Source organism: Paralichthys olivaceus, chromosome 23 (genome assembly GCF_024713975.1).
Source record: "Paralichthys olivaceus isolate ysfri-2021 chromosome 23, ASM2471397v2, whole genome shotgun sequence".
NCBI lineage: Eukaryota > Metazoa > Chordata > Actinopteri > Pleuronectiformes > Paralichthyidae > Paralichthys > Paralichthys olivaceus.
In genome coordinates, this window is record NC_091115.1 from 15,446,823 (window position 1) to 15,463,716 (window position 16,894).

General features: G+C 43.0%; 1 protein-coding gene across 4 annotated transcripts in view; it reads right to left on the minus strand.

Moving 5' to 3' along the window:
• Positions 1 to 1,702: 1,702 nt before the first annotated feature.
• lmo3 (LIM domain only 3) overlaps positions 1,703 to 16,894 on the minus strand; it is a 48,458-nt gene continuing 33,266 nt past the window's right edge. For all 4 annotated transcript variants that reach the window (XM_020099809.2, XM_020099810.2, XM_020099808.2 and 1 more), the window contains exons 3-4: positions 11,767 to 11,892; positions 1,703 to 3,812 (exon numbers count right to left, since the gene is read on the minus strand). In XM_020099809.2, coding sequence (XP_019955368.1) covers positions 3,707 to 3,812; positions 11,767 to 11,892 — 232 coding nt within the window. In that variant the 3' untranslated portion in view covers positions 1,703 to 3,706. The remainder of the gene's footprint in view (positions 3,813 to 11,766; positions 11,893 to 16,894) is intronic.

The window sequence follows — 16,894 nt, forward strand, 5'->3', positions numbered from 1 at the left end:
CACCTTAATCTTACACACTGGACCTTTAAAACACAGCCTTGCATCATATCTGCAAGGAAGGATTTCCCTCCATGCCGCAGAGTGTGCATCTACTCTGTTGCTCTTCACACACACTGTATTTAATTATTAATCAATGGTGTCGGATCATGAATCCGGATCGCTTCGGTCACTTTAACTCTGATTTGTCCTGGTTACCTCTCGTGTTGTGTGTAGCAGATAAACTGCGTGTAAATGTGTCTTATGAACGCTTGAGTCAATCAAACAAACACAAAGTAAACTTCAAGTCCTAAAGATATGTCCTAATAACTTTTGATTGGTGTTTATTGTTCATAATTGAGCACAGATCAGCAGGAGTGTGGAGGGAGGACATGCGCACGGGCCACTGCTGCAGAATGAACGTAGCAGGTTGTGAATGCAAAACATTTTATAGATCTGAGAAAGATTGATATTTACATCCTCACCATGCTTACACAGTGCATAAGCAGTGTATTGACATATTGGACCATTGTTATATATCTATTATCATATAATATTGTTACTGCAATTATTTCACGATAATTATTGATATAGATTTACAGCCCAGCCCTTTGTCTGAATGTTCCATTTAAATGTATTCCCACCATAATGGTCATTACACCATCTGTGGTATGAATGTGTTTTATGTGCTTATAGGATATGTGTTTGCTCTGGGTTCATACAAACACCATCTTCACTTATATGCATATGTTATAATGGTGCAGACGGCCTTCACATTGTGTTGCATCACCCCTGTGTCCACAGACAACACGGCGGTAATGATGTCACATTATCATCCTGCTGAGCCGTAATGCCACATGACACATGTCTGCCGTTAGTTAGAATTCTTCTTATGGCTGCCACACTTTCTTTTAATTTGACGAGGCTGTAATCTCCATCTACTAAAGGACTTTCAACAGCTTGAGCCTAATCAAAGAGTTTCTCTCTCTTCTTTGTGTCTGTGGATAAGGAAATTCAATTAGCTTAATTGGCCTGGATATTATGCTCTGTAATGTGGTGTCGACAAACTTCACAGGGCACTTTAGAAGCACCCCACTAATGAGAGCAATAACTTTAATCCAAATGTTTTACCTCGACATTCCAGATGATTCTAAATTGAAATCCAGGTAATTAGCTGAAACAACCCACGAAGAGATGGATGGCGCCCTTTCTTGACGCCTGCTAATGGCAAAGTATAAATGAGGTGTTGCATTTTTCTCTTGTTCCATGTGTGACACATGACAGAACAAAAATAGCAAATCCACTTTTAACTCTGGCAAGATGAAAGCCTATCGTGTTTTTATCGCTGCACAAAAGGTGGATTTGAAAAAAAAAAAGAAAAAGTGATCTCATTTGAATGGGAAATTTCAACCCTGAAACCATGGCTGTTCACTCTGAGGTCCCTTTCATTTTCACAAAACTAAAAAGGGCATTTTACAAGCAGCAGAGAAAACTAGGGATGTGATTTTAGATCAATCCCATATCATAGGCTGCAGCATGCTTTGCTGGTTTGGTTAATGAACAGGGAAGCAGGCTGTTCCGTCGACTGGTTTGCATGAAATGCTGGATATTTAACCTCAGTTACCTGAGTAAACACTGTGTTTTATAAATGAAGGGGCAAACTTTCTTTCAGAATGAATCTCAGCCTTCAAACTATTGAAGAAACAAGGAAAAAAAGACGTCACACTCACTGGTAACACAATAAAACTGTATTACATTTGTGCTTAAAATTATTACAATTACAGTATTTACAAGCGTTGTCCTAAAAATAAACATCTCATGCTGGATGACACATAAAAAGAAATCATTGTACAATAGCAAGCAAAAATGAATATTTCTTTTATGTACACCCATAATTTACAAATTAGAGAAGGATCTTTTCTTTACCAGCTAAGAAATGTTGCTGAGCTCTGTATCACACGCTCAGCTGCTGATATTTAAGGTTAGAAACGGGAACGGTTTTGAATGTTTGAAAAGGATGTGACTCCTCTGCAGCAGGGAGCCATCACGACTGAGATGACTGACCTTGTTGTGCAGGTAGCTGCTGCACTGACGCCACCCTCCACATAAGCCAGCGATTGAGAAAACATCCACTGGATTTAAGTACCAGCAAGTCAAACAATGCATAATCTCGGACAACTGGTGAAGCATTGAACGTTTATCAAATAAATAGTATACAAAAAAGTAACCAACCCGCCCTCCATCCCACACCGATCCCTTCACCCCCGACAACCGCTACAACAACCTGCCTCCATGAGAATTTCCGTTGGACCAATGCAAAAGCAAGGTTTCAATAAATAGAAAGACTGCAAAAAAGAAAATGCACAGCCTTCCACCGCAGGAGAACAGAGCCTGTAGTCACAGTCCAACCCACATCTGAAAGTAGCTCTGACGGAATGCATTTTAGGAATAGAAGCGACTCTCGTCACCCTATGAAAGATCTCACACAGCCAGGTGTTTGTCTTACAGGCATTAAGTCTGGTCCATAACGTTTAGAGCTACTATATTTGATTCTTTCATATTTTTTTTTTAACAAGTACAAGTCATAACGTTTCACACATTGTACTATCAACATACTGAGCTTCATATTTACACATCCAGCAGACGAAGAGAAACTTTAGCATCTCATCGGCGACAGCAGCCAATATTTACTCTCACTTTAGCTTTGGATCACTCCCATGATAAATATCTGCTCCACTTAGGTCTCCTGCTAGTTGCTGCTGACTCAGTGTGACTTGTGTGTGGTGGTAGGAAGGCAGGAGGATAAAAAGCTCAGAGCTGAATGGTGGATAATGATTCTCTGTGGCTTCTCTGTTTACCTTAGAATTAGGAAATGTATCCATGTTTTTTCCATTGCTGTCTACTTTGACCTGGAAAATGTTTTTCCATCGACATTCAGACTAGCTAATCACACATTTATTATCACTAGTCATCATGGGTCAACATTTTCATTTGGATTCTTGAGGTTCTGAAACGACTATATGGACCAGACCGAGCCTTGTGAGACTGCACTGCGGAGAAGTGCTCATCCTGAAGAGGGATCCACACACACACACACACACACACACACAGACACACACACAGACATAGCAACATATCAGTCATCCCAAGGCGTTATTTTTGCCACTCTTCAGTTTACATTCACCGTGTTTTTTTTAAATCTGATATCAATACAGTAAAAAGGTCTTCATCGCAAAATTACATTGATTGACAATACCTCAGTGTGTTTTAGATTCAAGTAGAAGTTGGTGGACTGTGCAGTCAGGTGGGACGCTGTCTGTCCTTGTCAGATAAAATGAGACAAGTCTGGTTTTGGGTGGGTTTACTTTTTTTTTCTTCCAACAACTGGGAAACACCTGTTGGTTAGAAATTTCTCTGAGGCCAGTGTTAGTTGGCCTGAAGGGAAGAGGCAGCATCCATCAGTCACAAACAAAGAAATGGACAAACTGTTGTAGTGTGTTGTATGCTTCCAGGGCCTTTCCCTGCCACGCCGGCGTCTCTATGGCTATTTTGTACAGCAGAATGTGTCCCCTCCAAGGGAGGCTTTCTTAGTTATGTACATGTGGGGGACAGAAGATGGACAGGAGGCTATAGTGCTTTTTGTTGTGTGATTGCAAGCTCTCCTTCAGTCTCTCTCTTTCTCCCACTCCTCCTCTTCCTCCTCCTCTTCCTCCGTGTCGGCCTACGAGGGTCAGCGGACCTGGGGAGCGTAGCCCTCCTTCATCAGCCCCTCCTCGTAGTCTGTCTGGCACAGGATCATGTTGTTCTTCAGGAAAAACTTGTCTCCCACACAAAACCTGCACCACACAAAGAGACAGAAGAGGAGGGGTGGGGGTTTACATAAGCATCAAAGCGAGAATCTGATCATTAGTACTGAGCTGTAGGCTAACAGGCCCAGCCGGCTGCAGCGATAGCTCTCTGACTAACACTAAATCTCTACCTTAGCTACCGTACCCCCCCACCACACACACACACACTCTTGAGCTGCAGCGATGCCATGTGCAGACAAGGAGTTCTCCTCTAGGAAACAGTCAACTCAATTACAATGGGGGAAATGCAGGGCTTGGGGGGTGGTTGTTAGTCTGAGTGGAGGGGTGGGGACTCTGGTGTATTCGAATAGAATTATCTGTGTTTCAGGCCCGGGTTTCACTTCTACCTGCAGCTACTACAGGAACCCCCCACCGACCACGGCAATCCTGTGCCGGTCCAGCCATGTGGAGGGGGGGGGGGGGTGGAGCACAGTTACGCTTGACCTTTCAGCACAGCACCAAGTGGAGATTATGTTGAACACGCTAGAGCGGTAACTCTCACTGTATTGTCCTGAGGGCTGCTTATCTCCCTCAGTGTGCAGGTTGGACAAGGTCGGGAAGCAGCGGTGCCAGTGTTTACCAGGGGGGAGGTGGAAATGGGGTGGGGGGAACGCGGGGCAGCGAGTGAGCCTCGCCTCCGTTTGACTTCCCTGGATGTCAAGACTGCCGAGTTCAGTGCTGGGAGCTGCACTGAGGCAGCCCAGGTACCTGAAGAGCTGTGTAGCATTTACTCGGGGCTGCAGGGCAGATTGAGAGCATGATTTGTTACATCCAGTTGGGACCAATTAGCAGGATTCAAATGCACCATAGGTACTGGCACAAAAAAAGTGTGAAACTCGTCTGTTTCTTGAAATAAAGCCAATTGTTCACAGGACGAGGTGGCATTTATTTTAAAAGCTGCAGGCTCAAATATATTTATTTTATCATGGATGTATGGAATAAGGATAAAGTACATAACTCCAAGCTGATTGTAGGGATGCTTATCCAACCTCCATATTACAGTAGGAAATGATTGAAGTGGCCTTTTTTTTTTGTGCTCTTTGGAAGCTTTGTCCCAGGAAACTGAAAAGCATTCTATTACAAAGTCCTTTTAAACCTATCTTTCTTAAAATTTTATAGTACTAAAGGTTGGTATAGAAGCGTTATTTTTTTTCCTTCCCTGAGGTACACGTACTCTAAATAATAAATAATCAGTCTTAAGGCCTAAACCTAACTACCCCCACCAAACAATCTTTGTTTTCCACTTTGGACAGGAAAAAAAGGTAGAACAGAAGCCTCAGCTGACTTTAGTTCATCCTGTACAAGAGTGCAGAATCTTTAAAAATTACGCTTTTAAACATGGGCTGTTAGACAAAGTGATTATACACGAGGTAAAGGTGAGTTTCATGAGATGGTGTCATTCCCTCCAGTAAAAATATCGTGCTCTCTCCCAGTATCTATCAGTGTATGTCTTTATTGACACAGACACACTTTATCTCTATTTATTTATTTATTTTTAACACCGTCTCTCCACTGGTACTGTCCCTCCCATCGGTGTCATCTGCGCCCATTTCACACAGCCAAATTGTTTCTGCTCAGTGAAATGTCAACAGCATATGTGACATATGTGCACCAGTTATGATGCGGATATTACACTGGGCCCATCACAGGCATGTCTAATAAAAGACCTTGTGATACCCTCATGTTCCCACTTTCTTAAAAAACAGCCGCAGGGCACATCTTGTATAGAGTTCTCTGCTACAGTGTGCTGATGTACTGTTTCGCTGCAACTAGACTTTGCAAACAAATCGATCTATAAGTTTGTGTTGCTCAGTGCTGATATAAACATGAAGGAAACAGATCCAGCAATATCAACGTGCAGAACCTGCAACAAAGCCTGATTCACTCTGGGTTGAGAAGCTGTTTAACCAGTTTAACTTTCAGTCCAGCTTTAAGTGGAGAGTTATATAGATTTCCCCAAAAAAAGGCAAAGCTGAGCGTAGCATTTACACAGGAAATCAAATAACCAGACCAAATTAGGTTCCTCTGCCCAGTTATTTGTAGTTTTTATCTTATTTTAGATCTGCTCCACAACTTCTTTATTATGATTTATACACCACATGTCTGCAATTGTAACACAATACATTTACAATGATGAGGACTGTGTGATACTGTTGCATCTGCTGTAACAAACTAACTATGTGGAAAATACACAACTTCTCATTCCTAAATCTTGTGACTCAGTGTACGGTGGAAGGATTTTCACCCACCTTCTTCCACTGTGGCCAATGAAAGCAAAAAGAGCTTTGTCTTCTTGGCTCTTCACACTATTTGGATGTTGTTTATTAGTTTATTTGAAGCATGTTTTAAAAAAATCTGCAACTGATGTGCAATTACGTTGAAACCTGAAGAAGGTCAAGGCCATGACATCATATTCACACTAATTTCAATATTTTCCTCAGCCAAGGAGGTTTTGTTTGTCTGTCTGCCTGTTAGCAGTATTGTGCAAAAGGTAATAGATGGATTACCTTGGTAACTTGGTGGAAGGATGTGGTATGGGTCAGAAAAGAAGCCATGAAATTCTGTTGCGGATACAGAAACTCTTTTTCTCTTTCTTTAACATTGTTAGGTAGAGCTTTTGCAACTTTTTCATTGATTTCTCAGAGAAGAAATGATGGAACTTGATGAACAAATGTTTCGGGGACTGATATTAATGAGTGTGTGCAATTTGATGAATGTAATCTAATAAATTTAAATATTCTATTTTGTCTTTAGACCACCTACACATATGTGACTGATCATCATAGGAGCTGGTAAAGAACAAACCTTCATTAACCTTCATAGACCACACAGGGACATAGCTTAATATTTTAGCCGATTCTGATTCTGAAGTGTTTAAGGAGAAAGTACCCTTTCTTTCCAGTCACAATGGTGTATTACCTTTGTGTGAACCATATTTGACCTGGAAAAAACTGCACCCAGTGAAAACAGAACATTTTTTTCTGATCTGAAAGCTTTATTTAGGTTTTTTGCTGCTTCGTGTGAAGTTTGGTGAAAACACACCCTTTCCTTAGTGGGTTACAGATCAGAGATTTCTGGATTGTAACACGAGGAGGCACATTTCCACTAAGCCCCAGTAATAGAGTCAATGTACATGTACCAACACAGGGCTGAATGCTGGTAAATTTCCCCTCCAGTGAACCAACAAGCCTCTTTTTCCCACCATGTGTGTGCACGTGTTTTAAATCCACCATGGTTGTTGTAAAGACACAAAGAATCTGAGGACTCATGTAAAACCCGTCTCTGTCACAAGCGGTTGAAAAGTTATCTAATGTTTTGTTGTATTGATGCTACGCTCTCCTGTTGGGGGGGGGGGTTACAGGTCTCCCTTAACACCACATCTGTCATCACAAGTATCGTATATAATGATGTGCCATCATATCATGGTTTCTAACTTTACAGTCAGTCAGTTTCTACTGGTGCTGTCTTCCCCGCTACCTGGGCTGCCTTCACTTTCTTCCCTCCATCTTCCTTCCTTTACTAAGAGGTGACTGTGACTAATGAGTCTTTGGAGACCTATTGTTGTAGGAGGAAGAGAAAGAATGGCTTCCACAGGCACACACTTAAAAGATGTATTGCGATGCCAGCCATTTGCCTCGGGGGCTCGTGTTAACTAGAGTATTCACTTTCCACTCAAATGAAGAAACAGGGAGGTTGTCAAAGAGAGGAAATAGTCTCAACTGCACCAAATCTAATTACTGTTAGGATGCATACAGGTTCAGAAACACTTGGCCCTATGACACTGATGCTTAATTGTGACAGTGTGTTGTAAATCTTCTGCGTCAGATTGCTGCTGGGCAACCAGCGGCAGCACAAGGACAAGTGGAAGATGAGTTTTTCTTTGGGGAATGTTACGTAGAGAATACAATTTCACATTTGGAAAGGGAGGAGATCGACATTATTTATTTATTTTGTCTCCATCTTTGGTGATGAAAGTCTGCTGCTGCTGCGGTTGTGTTTAAAAACACTGGTGGTTCTGTCTCCATCTAAGAAGTTCTGCACTGGTGGATGTGGGGCTAATGAAGCCATGGTGTTAGACCCATGCAGTCCACAAGCAGATCGCACAGACGCTCATTTGGGAAGCGTTCAGTGCACAACCACTGCAATATGTGATGTGTGTGAAACTTCGGAAAATAGATTTAAGGCACAAAAATATGGTGCAGGTAAAACCAGCTCTTTAACAGTTGCACTTATCTAAGGAACGTATCCTTGCCACCAGAAGCTGAAAGAAAGGGCAGCCCCTTGGAATCCATAACTCAAATGTAAACAACATGGCCACCAATGCCAAATACATGAACTGGCTCTACTAGTGTAGAGAAATTGACATTTATTTTACTTATACATTTTGTCATTTTTACATTAGATTTTGATTTTTCTCCACAGTGCAGGGCTGTGTAGTTGTATTGCGTTCTCTAGCATGCTGGCTGCACAGGCTCTGAGACCTCACCACCAATCATACACAAAGTGACAACTGTGTCCCTTATTGCCTATTAGGCCCCTGTCTAACAAGCCTAACTCATGACATACAAGGCACCAGTGGTTGAGCTTAGCTGTGCTGAATCCAATTGGTGTCAGTTTCCCCTTCCCGAGCTCCAGCGGGGAGCCTCCTCCCTATATCAGCACTGACCTTCCCCTGCACTGTCACCCATCCTGCTCTCCTCTGCTCCGCACTACTCTAACCTTCCTCCAGCCTCCCTAGACTGTGGCCTCCAGCTCATCAGGGGGAAATTGGGCCAGCACTGGCTAGATGATGAGGCTGGACGACAGCCGTATCGATTAGCTGTCCCCCAGGGCTGATCTGTGGCTAACTGCTTGCTGGATGGAGTCTCATATCACTTTCCTTATTCCCAACACCCCCACCCTCACTAGCACCTTCCCTGCTCCTCAGAACCAGCTCCCCGCCCTTTTGGCTCCCAGACCAAGCCGGTGCTTCCTTTCCTCAGCTCAGGTAGGGAAAATAACAGGTCTGAGCGGTGGGAAGGTCACAACGATAGATTTATGTCCAGTTTAAGAGAGTAAGGCCACAGTGGGTGCAGACATGAGCAATCAGAGCCAATGTAGGATCCTATATTTTCACTGATAGACCAGGGACAGGAGCTATTCACTCCCCTCAGCTTGATACCATTTCAAAGTCAAGCACAGAATGAAGAAAGAGGTGGAGGGAAAAAGGCTGTTGCTCTCTGGCAGATACACAAGTAAGATAAGTGGTTGGGCTCTTCCATTTATCTTATTCTCAAGTCTTCTGTTGTGGCGAGCAAGAGATTGGTGACAATTTGATGGTAGCGATGGCAAAGAACAAGAAAGCGGTCGCAGGTCGTGACATGTCCACCCCTCGGCTACTGGGACAGTCGTTCCACCTGTGCCCGGCACTAATTAGTCTGTCATTTAGGCAAGGCCCCATAATAACAGCAGAGCATGGAGTCCTGCAGCGAGTCCCTGATGAAATCTGAATAATCCCTCGCTTTGGGTTCCTTGTCCTTGCTCAATGGGCTACAGTAGTGCAGACATACCCGTAAAGCTATCCAAAGCTGCATTAATGCATGAGCGAGTATATATATGTTTGTGTGTGTGTGTGGTGGGGGTGGCTGTGTGTTCATACTTGATTGTAGCAATTCCACCTTCAAACGCCAACACGGGCCGCGGCTGACCTGCAGGAGCAACGGATAATTACACCGCGTGACCCCCAGTGACCCCGTGATTGCCTGCTCTGTTTATCAGATTTCACATTTTATGACAACGTTCCGCTGAGAAATCTCTGGGCCATTTGTGAGATGGATTAGATTGCTTTATCGAGAGGGCCCGTAGGGGCCGGGGGGGGGGGGGGCGCTGTCGGGTTTTCATGTTTGTTTGAGGCTGGGAAACAAGAAAGGGACAGGGTGGGGGTGCAGAGCCGGCATAGATGAACAAGGCAGTAGATCGGCATGCCAGACAAAGATCAGAAGCCCCTTTCCTGCACGGCTGCAACAAGATGTGGAGAAACTATTTAGAGACTCTTAAGTGGGATCAGATCTCCTAATAGATTGCACGCTGAGGCTGAGAAAATCTGCAAAGGTCACTCTATTAATCAGGATATAAATATGGAGTCAACCACCTGCGGAAGACTAGACTTATATAGTTGTAAATGTCGGCACTGAAAAAGTGAACTAGTCTGAACATCTTTAATATGCTCCACTAAAATGTGTTTTCTGGAAGTGTCGCTCTTCAACCACATGACCTCAAACGGAGGCGTCCTCTGAACGGGTATTCTTGCAACAGCTCTACCAATGTACAGAAACAAAATGGAAAACAAAAGTCAGAGGCGAGAGGCAGCTTCAATTAAAGCCAGTGCCACATGATAAATCTGGGCCGGGTCCCGGTGAAATTGTGATGGGCATCTGAACGGTGCTTGCGAAGCCACAGCGGACCACGTGAAACACTCCAACGTCGATTTTATTCAACAGTTCAGCAGCTGCCCTAATGTAAAAAGAAAGATTTGCTCGCGCTTAAATGGGTTTTAATGTGCGGGAGCAGAGTTGGCCTGCCTGGGCCTGGCTGATGAAGATTAGCTGACTTCTTCCATTAGGAGAGGCTGTCTGGTGCAGCCGGCTGAAGTGGCAAGACAATAACCGAGTGCTAATTGTGCGTAACCAGCTCCTTTGCCTTGAGCATGCACAATGTGTCTGCTTTGTGTGCACGGGTGCTTGTGTCTGTGTGTCTGCAACAAAGAGTTTAGAGGCAAAAGGATGAGAGAAAAACAGGAGCCAAACCAGCACCTAACCTTCCCCACGTTCCCCTATAAGGTTTTCTGATGGATAGTATTTCTGGTAACCTTCAAGAAAAAACACTTTGATAACATTCTGGTTTGCTCATTAGCTCCAGGAATGTTCCCAGAACGCCTTCGCAGTGGTTCCATTATAGTAACGTGACGATAATGTCAGGGGACACGGACCCAGTGAGGACTTTACAGAGTAGTAACAGATTTAGATGTAGGTATTAGATTTAAAAGTGACACACATTCGTTGGTGGACAGTAACTAAGTTTACTGAACTACTGTACTAAAGTACATATTTGAGGTACTTGTACATTGCCTTAATATTTCCCTCTGAAGGAGAAGTAGGAAGTTACATAAATGCCAATACTGACATTTTTTACTAAATGCATATATTTTTAAATCCGATCCGAGTACTTCTTCAACCATTGTACTTCTCAAATGGTCCATAAAAGAATTGTCGTCAGTGTTTGGGGGTAAAGATTGTGTCTTGTCGTTCTACATCACGTTGGCTTAGATGCATTTAAAACTAAGCTGCATTGGTTCAGAAGATTTACTGTGAGACACCTTTCACTTTTATAAATGATGCAGAACTGTAAATAATGAATAATATAAGCACTGAGACCCGATGTGTTGCAGGGCTGTTGTATTACACTGTAATAAGTAGTATCAGTGTACATAATAAACTCATTATAGGGCTGCTACAGAAGTTCAGCCAAGGTGACACTGGAGTTTCTTTAAGAAGTGTTTTCCTATGACTAAGTTCGATGCCTCCGAACTGCTCCCTCTCTGGTGCTGTGGTCAGGAAACAGTGTCCTGAAGTCTCTGTCCGCATCCTGATGCAGTCAGAGCCCCGGGTAATGAAGACTTATGGGAAGCATATGTATGGCCGTGTAACTGCACCTGTAGCTCGAGGCTGACACTGTACAGTAGTAGTGCAGGATCATAATCACTGCGCCGGGCCCAGTGGCATCCTTAAGGCCTCGGAGGTGTCTGCTTGGTCACTGGTTAGAGTGATAAATTCCGGGTGTGGGATATTGCTTTAACTACGAGGAGCACTCGGGATTTCACTGTGCCGCAATCTAGCTTCCCACACCAGCCATCTGCCTGCACACAGGTACGGGAGAGGAGCAGGGGTGTGGTCCAATCGCTCACCTCTGATTGCAGAGCTGGCACGCGAAGCAGTCCAGGTGGTAGACGTTCTCCTTGGCCCTCATGACCATCTCGAAGGCCGGAATGAGCTTGCTGCAGGCTGCGCAGTTCCCCGTTACACCAAACAACCTGAAATCCAACCACGCAGAGACACACACACACAGAAAAAAAGACACATGATGTGAGTCATTCCAGTACGTGTGAGTCTTTCTTAGACTATACTCACGTGTTTTCATTTTAAAACAAAAACAGGAAGCAGATTGTCTACTCTGCTGTTAGTTGCTTATTTGCAGGTAACACTTCGATCAAGGCCGTCACTGCTGATTTTGAGTCTAGACTATTCTGAACATAATTTTAATAAAACAGGATCGGCAGTGTTTTCAAAAGTCTGTTTTAGGGGCTTGAACACTCAAAATAATAAAATGTGTGTGTGGACGGAGACTCATTTATATGCTGTTTATTGAACCTTGTTATAAAAGGAATAATAATACCTTTATTTGTAAGGTACATTTCAAAAAAGCCACTGCAAAGTGTTTCACACAGAGGACAAATAAAAACAAGCAAAATAATACATGAAGTACAAAATCTGAAATGAAGGACAGCAAATACAATCGCAAAGGACATTATATAAATAATCAAGTAAAAGCCATTTAGTAAAAGTGTGTTTTGAGAGATGATTGAAGTTTTTGATTTATTTAAGATAATTTTTGTCCTGAAGTAAAATAATCCTTAAGAATCAGGGGTTATATGAAGCTGAGATTAACCCTGACCTTAGTGATGTGCAGGTGAAGGTTTTGGTGACAGTTAAACATAATTTTCTATGGCAACATGACCCAGTGGATGGAGGATGTTTATTTCACTCTCTCATGGTCCAGAATTAGTGAAGCACCCAACAGGAAAAGAGGAGTGCAGCTGCTGCTTCTGCGGCTCCTTGGTGACTCTGAGAGGGAGAGTGGCATCTGTCAAAGACATAGTGACAGGCACGCTAACGTGCGCTACAGACAAGCATAGGGTCTCTGAATCACTTTCAAAAATAGGTTGGACAGAGCTGGGCTACAGGAGCGCAGTATAGAAAAAATAGCAGGGCCTCAGCTTGTGCCATGGAAATAGATGGGACACGGCTAGCACTACTGCCCAGGGAAGACCCTATTATTTCCTCGCCTGCTCCGGGGACATTAATGTGAGTATTCATTAGGGATTCAGGGCTGTTACTACACAGGGACCTAGACCAGGCTAGCAAGGGAAGAAAATATCTGATAACGAAATCATATAACAAAATAACCTATTAGGCAGACTTCTTGAGGCACTTTTAGCCGTCGTTGTTAAAATGATAAAACGCCATGCCACTCTCAGAGTCTGTAAGAGATCGCAATCTGATAAATGATCTCAGGGCTCGGGATATGCAGGGTTGTTTATTAACCTTCAGAAAGCATGTTTCCCAGAGGCTAAGGAAGCAGATAGATTGTGCCCTCATAAATACCTACAGAATTAAGGACCACTGTCAACACACCTTGAGACAATGAAGGATATCTCTTAGAACATGGTAGGTGGGTGAAAACACAGAGGGCCAATTAGATGGATTAGTGCTGACTTAATTAAAAGAATTATGCCTTTTCCTGTGAGCAATCTAAATTTAGATACATTTGTGCTACTGCTTGTCCTTTCTCTTTTTTCCGCACAAATGTGCACTGCCTGGAGCGCCTCACATGAAACAGATGAAATGATGATGTCTCTCCTTTCAAAGCTGAGTAATTGATCTAAAAAAAAAAAATCTCTTTGGAAAAAACAGAACCAGAAATGTGAGATTTTGGGGCGAGATAACGAGTGTTTGAGGACAACAGCGGCACTTTGTGCAGCAGCTCAGGACAAAGAGTCATAACGCAGCCACCTCTCGCCGCGCAGGGCCGAGTGTCCTTGTCTTCCTGTAACCTGAATCATTTTCAGATAGCATACACTCAAGGCTCTGGATTATAAATGATGGAGGACATTTGTGTAAAAAAGCAACGTTTTAAGCTCTCTGCCTGTCAGCTTGAATCAAAAGGGTGTTCTGTTTCACTGTTCGCCGTGTCTGTCCACGCTCCTCTCTCATCTCTTGCAAATTTAAGCTGGCCTGTGCTGCTGAAAAGGACTGTCACACTACTTGGCTCTGAAAAATCCTGGGTGAGAGTCGTTGCATCTGTTAACATCCTGCGTTTGTGTGCGTCCCGCATTCACATTAACCTATAAAACCCAAAACATCTCAAACCTGGTGTGTTTCTACCATGAGGTAAAAGATGTAATTTTACTAAAAATAACATTGTACTTTTATGAGAATAATAAAGTCATTATTTTACGAGTAGTAGGTAATAATATAATGAGAACAAAGTCATTATTTTAGGCTACATGTCATTTTATAAGATAGAGCGATACTTTATTGATCCCGAGGGAAATTTAAGGGGTTATAAGAAGATCAGCTTGTTGCCTTGGTTAAATTATGACTTTGTTCAAATTAATTACGACTTTATAACCTTATTCTTGTAAAAATGTATTTTCTTTCAACAGATTACGACCTTATTGATGTAATAATTTATTCTCATAATATTTATAGATTATTCTCAAAATGTCAGAATCTCTTTGACTTTTCTTCGATATGGTCCGTATGTTTCAAAGTCTTTTTCTTCTTTATTTATACATATGTTGATGGAACTGCTGATCAATGTCAATACAAATACAAATAAGAAAGAAAAGGAATTAAAATGTTAATATACATGTTATAATTGCACAGTGGCTGTTTGTAAGTATCACAACACAAAGGGATTTTGTATAGTAGTTCCAAAATGAGGATATCAAGATAATCTCCTCTACAGAGGATGTACAAGGTTGTTTGCTGTGTGTTTCACAAAGCAGGAAGTTTAAGATACTGTCATGGTTGTGGTTTTGTTTGGTCACGTTTTGGTGTATTTTGTCACGGTTGTGTATTTTCTGTGTTCCTCTCGTGTTCCCTCCTGTGTTCCTCTCATGTTCCCTTCTGCCTTCCTCTGCGCTCCACCCTGTGACTCTCCTGTGTTGTTCTCTGTGTCCCTCTCCTGTGTTCCCCCTCCTTGTCCCTCGCTATGTTTCACCCTGTGCCTCTCCTGTGTTCATCCCTGTCTTGGTTATTGTATTTGTGTTCTCGTTAATAAGTTTGTTCAGTGTTTCCTGTTTTATTTTGTAGTCCTTGCTCCCTGTGTGTTTTCAGCCTTTGACTTCCTGCCCTCATCAGGTTCACCTGTTTGTCTTGTGCCACCTGTCCCCAGTTACTCATTAGTTCCAGTGTGTATTTAAGTCTTTGTGTTCCCCCCATGTGATTGTTGGTTCGTCATCTCGGTTCCACTCCTGTTTTTGAGTGTGACTTTTGTTTCTTGAAGATTTCTTTTGTTACGTTTACCCCTTTTAAATAAAATACACTTTTTGTTAAACCATATTAAGTTTCTGCGTTCCCTTCCCCTTTTTTCCTACCACGTCCGTTCCCTCCCCACGCACCCCCAAAACTTGACAGATGCTCATTGTTTAAAAAGTTTCTAATGTTCCGTTTGGAAGGAAAATGAAAAACCTGTGACAATTGACGTGCATTACGAAACACAAGTTCCTCGAAAGAATTGGTGCATGTGGAGAACTCAACAATCTAAGCACAACGCCACCTGACCCTAACATGACATGTCGTGGGATACAATGTGGCTCAGTCTCACAGAAAGTCATGGACGTTAACACTTGAACATTCACGTCTCTAACGCCTGAGATCAATGAGAGAATGCTGAATAACAGAAGTACCTCGAACGGCAACTCAGACTACATCCTCCGTGATCATCATGCAGTTGAATAGTACGATGAGGAGATATAAGGCAGTGGAATCCATGTGAAAGACCCACTCAGTCAGATAAAACTGAATGAATACAAATTCCCAAAGAGCCTCAACAGAACTTCCAAACTTCTTGCTGCTTCTCATCCACTTATTTGCTGCATAATTCATTCTCTACTTTCCTCTGCAACTTTAACCACTGCTTTAAATGATTAAACCTCCCAACCTGTGCTGACTTATGGGAATACATATATCGCTACCTCAAATCAAACATTTTCTCTAGCATCGCTGACAGGCTGAGCTGAAAAGTAGAAGTGCTGATAACAGTCTTCAGAAATGCAATCTGTGGCAGCCAAAGCATCTCGCCAGCCTGGCTTTGCCGGGCTCTTGTGTGGCAAACACTCTTCAAACCACCGCACACAGGAAGCCCCGACTCGCCCTGTGGGGAGGGGAAGATAGATGGAGCGTACCTGCCACTCGTCTTTCATCGTTCCGCCAGTTTGATGCCACAGACGCTAATGGCTCTCAAGGGAGGAGGAAAATTAAGCATGGTTTGGTTGTAATGAATTCAAAGGCACAGGCTAAAACCCAATATGAGGATGATGGTTTTGGAGGCCTTGTGTGGTAGACCCTGCGGCTTTCGGCACTGGATTATAATTTGTAATAAATGTATAAATGTCAAATGCATCTGTCTCAGGCTGACACTGCTGCAGCTGTCTGCCATATCTAGAAGGAGGCAGCTAACTGGGTCTGCCGGAGAAAAAAAAAGAGAAAGAAAACAGAATAACATATGTAGAATAGTGGGCTTGACATACACTTCATATCCATTGCTGACAAGACAGCATGTATATTTAAAGAGGCTCAAGATACAACATGGAATAAAAATTCATGCTTTGCTCGAATCTGAATTTGAAAGAGAATAGAGGCCGTCAGTGCCCAGCACCTTGTTTCAGTCAGGAGGCGTTCACTGTGCCTGGTACAGCTCAGTGGTACCTATTTGATGAGGGGAAAAACAGACACCAATTAAATTATTCCACAAGGCTTTAGCCCAGTGGACCCCAAAACCAAGCCGCCAAGCACCACCCCCTCCCCCCAGCCCGCCTCGGGAGGATGCAGTGGTGTCGTGCCAAAGCTTTTTCTCATCTTTGTCAAACTAATTCAAAAATACAATGCAGCCCCCTCCCCCGCTGGTAATAAGTGGGGTGTAGGAAATACAATGAATTACTCTTGACTTTGTACGCGGAGCCGCAGATACTGTACAACACAAACACGTCTGTGGGTGCAGAGATTTTTGCAAAGCCTAAAAGAATACAG